Below are 14,765 nucleotides of genomic sequence, written 5' to 3' on the forward strand. Positions count from 1 at the left end.
TCAAAGTATCAAGTTAGACAAGACCTGAAATCACCATATAACTACAACTGGGAAGAAAAAAGAACATGAACCGAAATGAAGGCGAAGAGAGATAAATTGAGAAGAAAATATTAATGTTATACATGCTCTAGGTAGCAGTAACCCATTTCGGGATACTGATCGAACAATAATTATATCACATAATGAATGAAAATTGAAAATATCCTGGGAACTGACCTGCAACATGATCCCATTATACAAAAATATCGAACTTCTCTCCTTCCTATTCTACTCACCATCTGTTTTACACTGCAAACTAACAAGCACGGAACGGAGCTTCCGGACTATTATGTAAGAATGTACCCCACAGGCCAATTTAGCCCTAATAACAGCAACTTTTACCCTCAAAACAACTCTTCTCCTTCCGGTCTAATCATAGTGGTGATAAAAAATTGTTCTAGTCCTTTTATTTACTGAGATATCAGAAATTAGAGCTCTCAAATTTTGTAAAATGTGATACCTTAAGCACCATAAACACGGGTATGATCCTTCTTGGTCGAAGAAAGCGTTCTTCTGTTCTTGAATAAATGGACATTTATGGGCTTGGCCTCTATGAAAGCATTTCACCACCTTGTAGCAGTTACTCATTATGGGTTTACATTGCACTGACTCATGAATATATCGTCTCGAAGAAGAAACCTTTTCCAATATGATTTATATTTTGGAATGCCAAGCTCAAGCCATGGTTTCATGTTCCCGTTGTAATGTAAGACTGCGGCGTTCTTAATTGCTTGTGCATCAATTGCATAATCATGACCTAGTCCGGATAAAACCCAAGAATCGTCAAGAGGGTAGATCAAATTCTGGAATGTGAGTAAACTCGCAAGTAATGATGCTTCAACTTTTGCTGATGCCTCCTTTGTTCTGCTCTTCTGTTCATGCAAGATGGAGAAAAGTTCAGGTTAAAAGCTTAAGGTGCACATTAAAAAATCATAACATTGTTAGGAAGCATTAGCTTGCTAAGCCAACACATGAAGATCATAGAAAATTGCATGAAAATGGGAAAAAGAATTAGATGAAGTTTAGGCATCTCTTTGGAGGAAAAGGAACCCAAGTTAGATGACTATGTTTCCAGAAATGACAACTCCGAACAGAAAATGATGACCATATTAATAGCAATGTCATCTACTTTTACTTTGAACAGTGTCATCCCATGATATTCATAATCTCGGTCATGTATAGACTTAGTATCTGACAAGTATCAGCCTTCAAGAGGGCTCATATTGCTTGTGAGAGAGAGGCAGCTTCAGGGGTATGGTTAATCAGATGAGATGGGGATATGGATCACTTGTCGACACACAATGCCCAAATATCAGCCTCCAAGAGGCTCATATCGCATGAGAAACGACAGGGATGGGGTTACAAAATATAAAGATGACATGAGGAATGGATAGCTAGTCAACATACGATCCCCAGAACTCAAAATAAAATAGTGAAATCTACCAGCTATCTTCCAAGTGGGAAATCGAAACTTGTAATCCCTTTTCACCAACCAGCAAATGCGAAAATAAAAATAGGAAAAAAATGAAATCAATTTCTAGGTTATCCCAGACAGCACTGTGGAAAGATGAGAGTGTTACTTACCACAACTTTAAGCAGCCTACGGTAAGTTTGAGTGAGGTTTTTCTCTCTCCATTTCACCAGGTCAATGACATTGAGCCCAGACATCCAAGTGCAAGAACCTTCGTTGAAATCCTCTTCACCCAAATAACTTTTCAGCTGACCCAACCTCACCGAGCAGAAGTTGGCGGCACCATTTACTTTCCCTTTCATGTTAAGACTCAATAAGGGAGACAAATCTTGTTTCACAACTATATCATCATCCAAAACCACAATTTTCTTCAAATACGGAAATAATTCAGGAAGAAGAAAATGAGAATCACCAAATACAGACAAGTATTTGGTACTCATTTCAGTTGTTTGTGGCTTATCAATACTTCTAAAAGAGACACGGAATTCATTAGATGATGATAAAGGAACTGGGTATGCAATATCATGTTTAAGATCATCAATCTTCATTACTTGAATGGTGGCATCTTTGTATGAGTTCTTGAAGAACCAAAGTTTCATGGCATAGTAGTTTTGTCCGTCTGTTAGCACATGAAAAACCAGCTTCCTACTTTCCTGTAACATAAATTTGGTCATGCAATCATCAAATTTCACAATCCAATAAATTACTTGAAGCATAACAAGCACAGGTATACAAGACAACATACTTTGGCGTGCATAACTGTTGAGTTGATAACAACGGATGAAGCAAGTAAGTTATTGGAGAAGATAACATAGTGGTTCAAGGCTGGATTAACATATTTGTCAGATTGCAGCTCCATGTCGAGTGATTCTGATTTGAAATATTCCACCGTCAATCTCATAGACAGGCAGTGAAGACTCTTCGGCATGGTTTGGACAGCAAGTTGATAGAGGAATGCACTCTGCTTCATGTGGAAGTGAGCTTCGTCCTCGGTTAAATCGAGAATTTGTCTCAGCTTTTTGTCAACATTATTGCAATCTACTGTGACTGATTTAGCTTTGCCTATAACACTCTCCATCTTTTGGAGTTTCTTTCCCATGCTGTGAGATGACATGTTTTAGTAGTTGTACGACTAGTAAAGAAAAGAATGAAGATAGAGCAAAACTACAACTTTGACTACTACATTAGCAAGGTTAAGCACAATAGTTTCCATATAAATGCACAAAAGACAAGTTTGCAAGTCGGACTAAAGTTCGGGTGACATAATATAACAATATAATGTCCGAAATGTAAGTACATTAGTTTCCTCGTGACTAGTTTCCTATACGTCATATGCATGCATGATTTTTGGTCTTGAATTTAAACATTGACCAACAGATTAAAGTAACGTCGTATACCAGCCAGTTAGACTTGTCAGTTGACCTGCAGTTAGAGTTTATGCTTTGTAACAAGTTCATCTCCTAAATCAGAAATAGCCACAATAAGATCCCACCCTCAAGTTGCTAAATCTTTGACTATCAAACTAGGACTACATATAATGTCTTGGCTCAAAATCCCATTTAAGATGAACATACACAAGATGCTTTACTTCCATGATCTGTCAACCTCAAAATATATCCAAAAATGCTCAAAGTGCATTAGAACTTTGGAAACAACTTCGTAAAACAAGTTTGTCTATTCCACATCTAAGCTCAAACTTGAAAGGTACAGCTTCTAGTTGTAAACGGCAAAGTTGAACTAAAGTTGCTCACATAATGTTATACGTCACTAGCAATAAAAGCTATTGCCATGTAAACTGTCATTAGTTATTAGTTGATTCTGTATATCCAATAAAAAAGGAATACCTTTACGATTCTTACTTCTTATACAAAATAAAAGCTATAATGGATATAAAAGAAAAGAAAAGAAAAAAAGCAAAACAGAACAATCATCATTTGAACTTGTAAGCCAGAAAGTAAGTCATAGCAGCAAGAACTAATCCAACCTAAATCAGCCGATCATAATCCATATTGTATTCCTTTAAAAGTTCAACCACACATATAATGGCTATTCATTCCTAGTCTCCTTTCTTATCTCTACCAGATAAGTAGGAAATGACTTAATGAGATAATAAAAATCCAATAAGAGATGAATAGCATCACATCAGAACCTAATGATTCAAAATTTCTTTTTCAACTCTGTAGAAGACTAATGAACGCGCAAGATTAGTAATGGTGTTGAGATACATTACATTGTTCATGGAAAAAAAATTCCACCTATACTAAATTATTTCTTCTTGAAACCAAATATTTAATAGAAAATCATGTACAGTTGCTGAAATAAACAGTTTGGGGAGCCTGTATGAAGTTAATATTTTGCATAATTCAACTGGTAAGCATCTTATCATTGTTTCATATGACCTGGATTTAATAAATTGGAAATGCTCTATATTTAGAAGCATCTATTCATTAACACCTCCAAAATATGCATGGACGGCAGTTCTTTTTTTTGGTCAGTAACCTAAAGCAGTGGGAATATGCGAGTTGTGCCATAACTTACTGTGGAGGAAGATCAGCATCTGTGGTGCTTTCACTGAGAATCCGCTCAAATTCTTGAATATTTTGCTTCAATTCACGTGACAGTTTGTCTTGAGATGTAAGTTTCGCAATGCTAGGAAAATAAGCTCTAGCCACAAACAGCTGGTCCTTCATTTTCTTTACCACTGCGTCCTTCATTTCTTCTTTGTGTTCTTTACGCCAAAGGCAGTAGCTCCCAAATTCCAACTGACATGACTTTCCAGTTTCATCAACATTTGCAGCTTTCACATACTCAGTTACTTTGTTGACATTTTTCTTCTGTTGAAAATATTAAAAGATAATGGAGAACAGTCCATTGGTTAAAAATCAAAGAAATATGAATAAGAAATTTACAAAAGAAACTCAGTAGAAAATTTAATGTAGGCTTACTATGTTGTCAGGAAGTGGTTTCAAGCCCTTCGAGTCACCCTTTTGTGGAGATGGATCTGATTAAAGGATAGCAAATAGAACTTTGCTTGGTTTCTCCAGGCAATTGATAAAAAGACAAGGAAACACTCAAGGAAAAAGTAGAAAGTACCAGTTTTGGGTTTTTCAGTGCCTTGAAAGGGAGTCCTGCTAATGGTATTGTTTGTTGATTCCTTGGTGGAGCTCTTCGTGATATCCTGGTATATTATTTAAAGAACCCATATTCAATCACGACATATGAATGCAAATAATCTTTAATCGTTAAGCTTTAAGGTTCTGAAACACTCCGAATAGTAACAATGTGGCATCAAAGAAGAGGATTATTTCCAATCAAAGCCCAAATAACCCTTCATCTTTTTTCACTCTAAGAACTAACTGTAACCAACAAACTCACTTAGCGAGATGCCATTGTTCATTTTACTAGTTATAGGAAATCCAATATCGACCAATTAAAGGGGCAAGGGAATAATAAAGCAAAATCACACAAACGAGAAATGAATGATCAGATCAAAATGAAAAGAACCTTTGGAATAATTGGTCCCAATCTTCTTATGAGGTTATTTATATGTGCTGATTTTTCATCCTACATATAGATCCATAATATTGAATCAATCAACTGCAAGAACAAAAGAATTTTATACTAATCATCGAAAATGATAGCAATACCTCTGATTGATTTCGGGTATTAATCAGGCGGACCTCGTAATTCTTAAGTCCCTTCTGAATCTCAAACAAAACAAAACCACAATTAACAAAATGTCAACCAACAAAAAGACAATGCTGACAAATCTAAAAGAGATCCTTACTGGAGCAGAAGTTCGATCTTCAGTAACATCTCCTACAGATCCAAATTATAAACAACAATTAAAATATATCAAATCAAATATGGAGATGCCAGATCTAGAGATCTCAGTTAGGGTTAGAGTTGTAGAGTATGAAATTGTATGTAAAAATAGAGTTATAGATAGAGAAAGAGATGTAAAAAATACCAGTTGAATGAAAGCCATTATGAAGACCAAGCAAGAAGATAAGAGGAACAAGCATTGAAAGAATGACAAGTCCAAAAACAGCAACAGCAAGACCTTTCCAACCTCTTTTAGAAGGAAGAGGATAAGAATTTACTCCTCCTTTCATCTCTCTCTTTCTCTCTCTCTCTAATTTTGCTCACTACTTTTTTTGTTTCTCTCTCTCTAGAAATCTTTCTACTTTTAGGGTTAATAATCTATTCAAAGATCAAAGAGATTCGACACTGGTAATTCCTTTACCTCCTCATTCGCCTCTCCTGATTATATCTTTCATTGAGATCAGCATTCACGCGCGTACGCGTAGAAGATGTGTTCCCTCCTTTTTTTTCTTTGATCAAATTTTGCTCTCGATCTAAAAGTTCGGTAACGCAGAGAATCAGAGATGATGATGACTGACAGAGGAGAGAGAAAGAAGAGAGAGAAGAGAGAGAGAGAGAGAGAGAGAGAGAGAGAGAGAGAGAGTGATATGAGTAAGTGAGAAGGAATGAGGAGAGAGAAACCTGGTTTGATTAAAAAAGGAAAAACAGTGTTGATTTTTAGAATTTTATGAATTTTAATGTTGAAAATGAGAAAAAAGAAAGAAAGGAAAAGAAAGAAAGATTAAGACAGAGAGAGGGAGAGATTTGACTTTGAGTCCCATATAAGTTGTTTTATAAGTTATAGGACCCCTATATTTGTATAACTTAGGGTTTGGACCTTAAATTATCAATGAGTTCACCGAAAATATTTAGTTATTATAAAATTATAGAGAAAATAATAATTAGTTTAATATTCTATCCATCTTAAAAATAAGCGGAACATTTGTAAATGTCTTTAAATTATTTTTTTCGAAAAATAAATAAATTTGAGTTAGTGCGACCAAATATCTTACATTATTGGTCGCTCAAGAGCGTTATTCTAGGAACAATGACTTCAAACCAGAGAAAAGGGTCATTAGTTTGCCAAATCTAATTAGTTTGTCTTTATTTAACTCTCTAAGTCCGACAGAAGTTCGTTGCATGAACAAAATCAATTATAATCCAACAAAAGATTAAATTTTAGGTTCTGCAATTAGTTTTTTTTTTATTGAAAGAAGATTCTACAATTAGTTGGCGATCTACATTTAGTCTCACTAATTAATCATGTGATGGACGTGGTATTAATCTTTTTATTCTTTATTGTTTGTAAGAATATATATTTTCTGTTTAGAATTTCAAAGTTAGTTAATTGTTAGATTACATTCCATACCATCAATTGGAAAATTTTGAAATTATATGGCTAATTATTCTAACTTATATGAAAAACAAAATCTAAATCTCTTTCAAAAAAACAATGTAGTTAGCTATACTTTAGTTGTGATGTCAGTGAAAATATTGTTTCTTCATTAAAGCTCATTATGAGTCAGTATGATATTTTCTTTCATGATATTTCCATCCTTTCAATAGCTAAAAGAATTGAGTATTTTTAAAGGCCTGTGTTTCGGAGAAATAAGAAAGGTTTCCGGGGCAATAAGTTTTGGGTGGAAACAAAATTTTCTTGTTTCCTCCAAACATCACCGTTTTTTGTTCTTTATCTTCTAGAACTCCGGCGACCACCACCGAATTCCGGCGACATACACCATTAGTTCCGGCGACCTCCAACTATTCCAGCCGACTCTCTTTCTCTCTCTCTCTCTCTCCCTCTCTCCCTCCCTCTCTCTCTCAACTTTTTATGCTCCCGTGAAGGGGATGCCCCTTCGCCGGAACCTCGTCTGAAAACCAGACGAGGTTGTCTGGTTCTACCAGACGAATCTGGTAGAACCAGACACAACTTCGCCTCGATCAGAAGTTCAGATCCAGGCGAAGCTCGTCTAAATCGGACTTCAGATCCAGACGATGACGAAGGTTCCGGCGAAGGGAATGGTCCCTTCGTCGGAATTTAGAGAGAGAAATGAGATAAGAGATAGAGAGAGGCAGAAGAGAGAGAGTAAATAGAGAGAAGAGAGAAAAGAGAGAGAGAGAAAGGGGAGAGAGAAGATGATGAAGTCGTCGGCAACATCCGGCCGGCGACTTATAAGGTCTGTTTGGGTTGGGTTTTATTTGTTTTCCACCGTCTTCCTCGAAAATTTTTTTGCTTTTCCCAAAACAGTGACCTTTAAATGAGTTGTAGTATAAGGTTTTCCATTTCGGTTTTTAAATCATTAACACCCTTTCTGCCATTTTAAGTGGAACACTTAAAATGTTGAACTAGTTCATTATGATCCCAGCTTCCAAATTTCTTTACTAAAAATGAAACTGAGTTAGAAATTTGATACGGAAACTATGGTGGCAAAAATTATTTAGCTCCCTAATTCAGTCTTATGACCACCTATGAAATTAAATAAATCATTAGTCCACAATTTTGAGTACTCACAAGAGTTTTAGTATATCTTAAAAACAATTCTTATAATGTTAGGGTTAGTTCCGTTTTAGTCTCTAATTTGTGACCAACTAGCCGTTTTTAGCTTCAATTGTGTCTGACCGTTCGTTTTGGCGCCAATGCGTCGTGCAATTTGTTTAGGTATTCAACTTTTGTCAAACCTTCTGATTCTACCTTTATGGCATTTTTGTAAATGTCTTTTTTCTTTTACTTTTCTTTCTTGTGTTATTTCATGGTATGTTTGGATGCAGGATTTCTACCAAAATAGAATTAGGTAGGAATCAAGATTCATTTATCTATTTGGAAACCAAAAATCTTAGGACTATGGAATCCTAATGGTTCCTAAGTCCTTAATTTGTATTAGACTAAATCTTATCCTACTTTTAAGGTTTTGTAGGATTTTAAGCCATGTTTGGCGCCTGGAATGGAATGTGATTTTAGGAAATCGCATTCCCATACTGCGATTCCTATGAGTCAAATTACTTTAGTTTGATGTTAGGTTTGACCAAGAATAGGAATTCAATTCGTGATAGATTCTTAACTTGGTGTTTGGTTCGTATAGGGGTAGAATGTAAATGTTTGTAAAAGTCCTTTTATATCTTTTTACTTAAACTACATCAATTATACGTCAACTTTGTTGTATGTTTTAATCAGTATTATCTATTCAAATTTGTATATGAAACAATAACGCGACGCACTAACTTAAGTAGTATTTAAAATAAATAAAGGTCTCAGCCAAAAAAGTTATTTTTAAATATTATGAGATTGATTGGATTGACAAAAAAAACGTGAAGGAAAAAACTAGGGAGATGGAGAGAGTACGTTCAAGCGAGAGAGGGAGAGGGAATTTCTATGGTGGTGGTTAAAATCTTCGATTTTTAGTTTTTAATTTTTAATTTTTTTGAGTTGTGATACTATGTGAAAGACGACCCTAGTTATTTGGCGATATCAGGACTACACTCCCCAAATGAAAATATGTATGACTTTTACGTTCTTTCTTAATTTTTTTCCTTTAAATATCAGTCAAGTGGTTCACGTGCCGACCACATGTATCACTTGTGACAAAAATACTCTTCGTGATATATTTAGGTTATTCAGACATTGACCCCCAACTGTTACTGATATTAGAACTACACCCAAAAAACAAAAAATATTGAGTGATATAATGACTATACTCCCAACATGAAAATATGTATGAAGTTTACCTTCATTATCAATTTTTCTTTTAAATAACAATCAAGTGATTCGCGTGTCCACCACATGCATGACTTGTGACAAAAATACTCTTTGTGGTTTATTTAGGTTATTCGAACATTGAAACCCAACTATTCACTGATATTAGGAATACACTACCAAAACATTAATATGTTTAGCGTTAACTCCATTTCTCGGTCTTTTCGTCAAATACCAATTAATTAATTCGTAGTTTCATATTTTTATAGGTTTCAGAGATAATTTTATGATGAAAAATTCCTTCCAAAATCTAATTTGACAACCTAAGAATCTAAAGATTTCAAATTGCATAATCTACAAAAAATGATTGGTACATGAACTCGAAGTCAGTCTTGTATTTGATCCAAATAAGTTAGAAATATTAAGGAACATAGGTTAGCCGGAGTTTGAGATGGGTTCGACTCTTCTGACTAGATATATTGGATAGGCTACCGATGAGAAACATATAAAAAAGGTTTACCCAGTATTTGGTTGTCCAATATGTCGGGGTTGTTTAGAGAGATTAAAGAATGTCTTAAAAATATAATCGCTAGATACGAAGTAGTGTCCTTAATTTGTTTTAGACTTGTTACTTATAATATAGAAAAGTCATACATGCGGTTTGCATGTGACCCACTTTACTGATGTTTAACGGAAAAATCGAGAATGAGAATCAACCCAGACATATTTTCATTTTCGGTGTGTAGTTCTAAAATTATCTAATAACTAAGGATCAATATCTAACTAAATCTAAGTATATCGTGAAGGGTATTTTTGTCGTAAGTCACCTATGCAGTTGACACGTGAACCACTACTGATATTTAACGGAAAATTCGAGAATAGGGGTCAACGCTATACATATTTTTATTTTGGGGTTGTAGTCATAATATCACTAAACAGTTAGGGGTCAATGTCTAAATGACCTTATTTCATCAATGGTTAATTCCATTTCGGGCCCCAATTTGTGACCAACTCGTCGTTTTGACCTCCAATTGTGTCCGACAGTTCGTTTTGGCCCTCATATGTGTCCCGCAGTTCGTTTTGGCCCCCAATTTTTGTAAAGTATTCCAAAATTGCCCTTGTGGCATTTCTGTCAAAAAAAAATTCAGATTCTTTTTTATATTCTGTTTGTTCTTCTTTATTTCCATACTCTTTCTCTCTTCTTCATCTCCTTTAACTCTAAGGGTGTGAAGAAATCCCCACCATCATCATCTTTACTCTTGTCATCTTCATATTCCAAATCATCTTCCCATCATCATCATTTTTTGCAAAAAGAAACCTCCAGAAAGAATTTGTGAAAAAAGATTCAAGAAAAACAATTCTTCTTTCAAGGAGACCAAATGTGAAGAAGAAATCTAAAAAACATATCTGAAGAACAAATTTGAACAACAATTTCAAGAAAAAGTGGAGTTCTGAAGAAATCAATATTTATATTCACTCTTATTTCGATCTCTTAAATATAGGGTTTATGTTTCTTCTTGGGGGTTATCCAATTTCTTTAATTTCTTCATTTTTATTGGCCGCGGCTTTGGGGAATAAAGAAAATTCTCCGGGAATAAAGACTTTTCTTAAAACTAGTCAAATAAGATTGACTTTTTAAGTTTCTTTTTGTTGCTAAGGGGCTTCTAATTTTAGAAGATGCTATAAAAAAGACTCCTCCATCTCATCACCTCTCTCTACCACTTCATCTTCTCGACACCTCATCATCTTCTCCGGCGAAAGTCGCCGGCCGGCCAATTTTCCGGTCGGCGACCTTCAAACATAAATTTTTAAAAAAAAAAAATTCTCTCTCCTCTGTTTCTCTCTAACTTTTTTTTTCCTCACTCTCTCTAGAACAGATCTAGAGAGAGAGAAGGTCTGTTCGTGAGAACAGACCATCAAAGGTTTGTTCGTGAGAACAGACCATTAAAGGTATGTTCGTGAGAACAAACCTTCTCTTTCTCTCTCTAGATCTGTTCTAGAGAGAGAGGAATAAAAAAAAAATTGTGTTTGAAGGTTGCCGGCCAGCGACTTTCGCCGGAGAAGATGATGAGGTGTTGAGAAGATGAAGTGGCAAAGAGAACAGATGAGATGGAGGAGAACTTTCAAAATAATGTATTCTGTATTCCCCATAAAAATTTATTCCCTGGAGAATTTTCAAAAAAATATGGATTCCCTCGAGAATTTATTCTCCGGAGAATTTTCTTTATTCCCCAAAGCCGCGGCCTTTTTATTTCTTAGGAAGGATGTATGAAGATGGGAGTTTACAGTGTTCTTATCATGGATGGTCTTTTGATAAATATTGATCTTGTGTTCGAATTCCTCAAGCTTAATCATTAGATCCGAAAGCTCGAGCAATCAGATTACCCATAGCTCGTGCTATGAGATTCCTTACTCTTATTTCACATCTTTACTCTTCGTTTGGCCCGATAAAAATGGATTTGAAAAAGCTTTTTTCTACTAAACCATCTTGAAAGAGCTTTTTGTTACTAATCTAATATCTTACTAAACCATCTTGAAAGAAGCTTTTGTTTACTAATCCAATCTGTTACTAAACCGTCTTGAAGGTTTTACTTGTTTACTAATTGAGTATTTTAATATGAACTAATTAGGGTTTTGGTTTATTAAATATCACAAGCAGGTTACCTGATGAATTTAACAATCCTGAATTGTCCCATCTTGAAGGTGAAGACCGAAATAAGGACAGTGGAGAGATAGTATCATTCAAAACTCCAACTATTCTCTAAATATCTTTTTCTTTGAATTTCTTTTCTGCAAATTCTTTTTGGCAATTTCTTTTTTAAGAAATGATGATGATGGGAAGATGATTTAGAACGTGAAGTTGACGAGAGTGAAGATGATGGTGATGGGAATTTCTTTGTATGCATAGGATTCAGGGAGGGGAGAGAGAGTGTGCAAATAAAGATAGAGATAAACCAGAAATGGAAAATAAAAAGAATCTGAATTTTTTTTTTTACAGAAATGCCACAAGGGCGAATTTGGTATACTTGACAAAAATTGGAGGTCAAAACGAACTGTCAGACACAATTGGGGGCCAAAACGGCGAGTTGGTCACAAATTGAAGGTGAAAACAGAATTAACCCTTTTATCAAAGATAATTTTTTCTATATAAATATTAAAACAAATCATTAAATAGGAATCACAAACCCACCCATCTCCTTGGATTTGCTATTACCCTATTTAAGCAGAATCCCGGCCCAGAGGAATAAGATTCCTCCTATATTCCGGAGAGCCAAACAATAATAAGGATGGTTGAGATGCTTCTTTAGAGCATCTCCAATGCAAAATTCAATCTTAAAAATTTGGAATGCCACATAGGATTTTCTTAGTATTTCTTAAAAAAATCATCTCCAATGCACCTCAATTAAGAACTCAAAGATGATGTGTCGATGGTGGAATAGAGATCTCTCAAGAGGACACTCCAAAAATAGAGTGTCCTCTTGAGATATCTCTAATTGTCAAACTCATCGATATTTAAATTTCAACCAATAGAAATCAAGTGTTTGTATATTTCCGAAATAACTAACTATTTTTTGACAAAAATAACCATGCCACATAAGTAAAATAAAAAAGTTAAGAGTTTTGCATTGGAGACATACAAGAATTGAGGATCTCAATCTTTGCTACTTAGAGCATCCCCAATGGTTAGCATTAAAAAAACACTAAAAAGGAATCTTCACCAAATTTTTTGGTGTTTTCAAATGTTTGAACCCAAAGACAAAACACTAAAACTCCCACCAAATCACTATTCATCACGCTAAATGTTATTTTTATCATTTTAACACTCATTTTTTAAATAAAATAAGATTACATAACAACTAATTGAAATTACACGACTTAAACTACAAATTAAAACTAATACGATATTTTAATAAAACTACAAATTGAAACTAAGACGGTGGAGATGATAATCATAATATTTTGATTATGTGTTATTAAGGGTATAAATAAAAGTATGTAAGGTAGTTTTTTTTCGAATATTTTAGTAAAATGTTTAATTTTCAGTTTTATAATATTTTTTCAAGCAATTAAAATTTTTACAGGACCAAATACACAAAAAAGAAACATTAAAACGGTTAAAATGTAGAAAACAAAACAAAAAAAGGGTCAAAACTAAATAAGAAAATAAAAGAAGGATCAAGAAAAAGAAGTAAAAACCCCCTGGCCCACCATCCCACCATTTTGGTGAGGGTGAACAGTGTCCGACCATATTTTTTTGAGTGATCTCCAGTGCCATTGGGGATGCTCTTAGGAGTGAGAATATCAATTGAAGCTCGACAAGTAGGACGAATAGAGATTTTTTTTGAGTTTTGCGTTGGAGATGCTCTTACTTCTATGAATTTTAATGTTGAAAATAAGAAAAAGGAAAAGAAAGAAAAATGAAGAAAGGTGACGCTTTGAGTAAATAAGAAAATTTCCCATCCTAGAAAATTTAAAGGAAAATTTCCAGTGGTACAAATTTTATAGTGGCAGCAAACTTAACTAATAAAATATCAAAACCCATCTCTATCTTTGTCCTTTTACTACTATCAAATATGCTAATGGCTACTAATTCCTTCTCTTCTACTATTTGTCATTCCATTCCATTCAAAGCTATTACAGAAGTTCATTTTATCCCTTAATATCTCCTAAACATCTCTCTAAGTACCTACCTTGTCCTCTTCGGTTTCCTTGTTTCTCGTTGGCTTTCTCAACTCTACAAATCAACTTCTTCTTCAACTCCATTTCTTGCTTCTACTATTCGGTTCTGTTCTTCTTCATTAATGGCTTCTTCAGCTGGACTTGGGGAGTTGGATATGTGAAAGTATTTGGCATTGAGAAGTTTCGCCTAAATAGCCTCTAGTTTGGTTTTGAGACGCCAAGCGAGCTTTTCCAAGAAAACTTAGTTATCTACATATGGATTATGAATGCCTAATTCCCCTTCGTTTTTAGATTGGCGGGCATACGACAAAGATTTGATGCATAAGCCTTTAGATTTTCCCCACGAAAAAGACTTTTGAGAAGTCGCGAATCGATGCGTTTGCGTATACCTTTAAGGATGGCGAGTGTTGCATTTGATATCAAGAAATGGTCGTTGCTGCCGCTGATATAATAACATTGCGACCGGCTAGTTACATAAATTTATTTTGCCAATAGGAAAGCTTAGATTAGATTTGACCGAGGAATGATTTAAAGACAGAGGGAAACTTGTTTGACTTTAAGATTTTTAATGATCATGGTCTAAACATAGGATGGACATTGGTGGAGAAGAAAATATTGGAATTGGCGTAATTCACCATTTGCCCAGAAGAGTTGCAAGAATATGTAGAATACTTTTCAGGCTATAGATTCCCCCGAGGTATTTTTACCAATAAGACATGTTTGATGACGAAGTCCAGGTTAGGGGTCGGAAAACTTCGAAATTTACTGTTGGATTGAGAAGAGGTTAGGAGCCTAGTGAGGGCTTCCAGTGCCAAGATAAAGAGGAATGGGTAGAGAGGGTACCCTGGCGGATGCCCCGGTTGGGATTGCAGGTAGGACTGATTTACCATTGATAAGGACTGTCATCAAGGATGTGGAAATGCGAGTCATCGTCATGTTGATCTACTGGATAGAGAAACTTAATTTACACCTAATATCAGAGATGATGGTCGAAAACATATCAAGTTTTAAAAAGCCCAC

General features: G+C 34.9%; 1 protein-coding gene across 4 annotated transcripts; it reads right to left on the reverse strand.

Moving 5' to 3' along the window:
* Positions 1–76: 76 nt before the first annotated feature.
* LOC147549794 (putative galacturonosyltransferase 7) lies at positions 77–6,223 on the reverse strand. Of its 4 annotated transcripts, none has more exons than XM_086666641.1 (10): positions 5,481–6,163; positions 5,298–5,329; positions 5,158–5,211; positions 5,015–5,074; positions 4,604–4,688; positions 4,456–4,511; positions 4,049–4,344; positions 2,256–2,610; positions 1,624–2,163; positions 77–911 (listed from the first exon to the last, which is right to left on the reverse strand). In XM_086666641.1, exons 1-10 carry the CDS (start codon positions 5,623–5,625, stop codon positions 627–629), a joined length of 1,908 nt encoding a protein of 635 aa, XP_086522767.1. In that variant the 5' UTR covers positions 5,626–6,163; the 3' UTR covers positions 77–626. The 4 variants fall into 4 exon arrangements, with proteins under 4 accessions (XP_086522767.1, XP_086522766.1, XP_086522769.1 ...); XM_086666640.1 differs by having other exon boundaries at positions 5,158–5,217; positions 5,481–6,114; XM_086666643.1 differs by lacking the exon at positions 5,015–5,074 and having other exon boundaries at positions 5,481–6,223.
* Between the last annotated feature and the right edge of the window lie 8,542 nt (positions 6,224–14,765).

The sequence above is a fragment of the Eschscholzia californica genome, unplaced genomic scaffold, assembly GCF_041429995.1.
Source record: "Eschscholzia californica isolate CP2 unplaced genomic scaffold, dmEscCali1.0.p SCAF_3, whole genome shotgun sequence".
Lineage (NCBI taxonomy): Eukaryota > Viridiplantae > Streptophyta > Magnoliopsida > Ranunculales > Papaveraceae > Eschscholzia > Eschscholzia californica.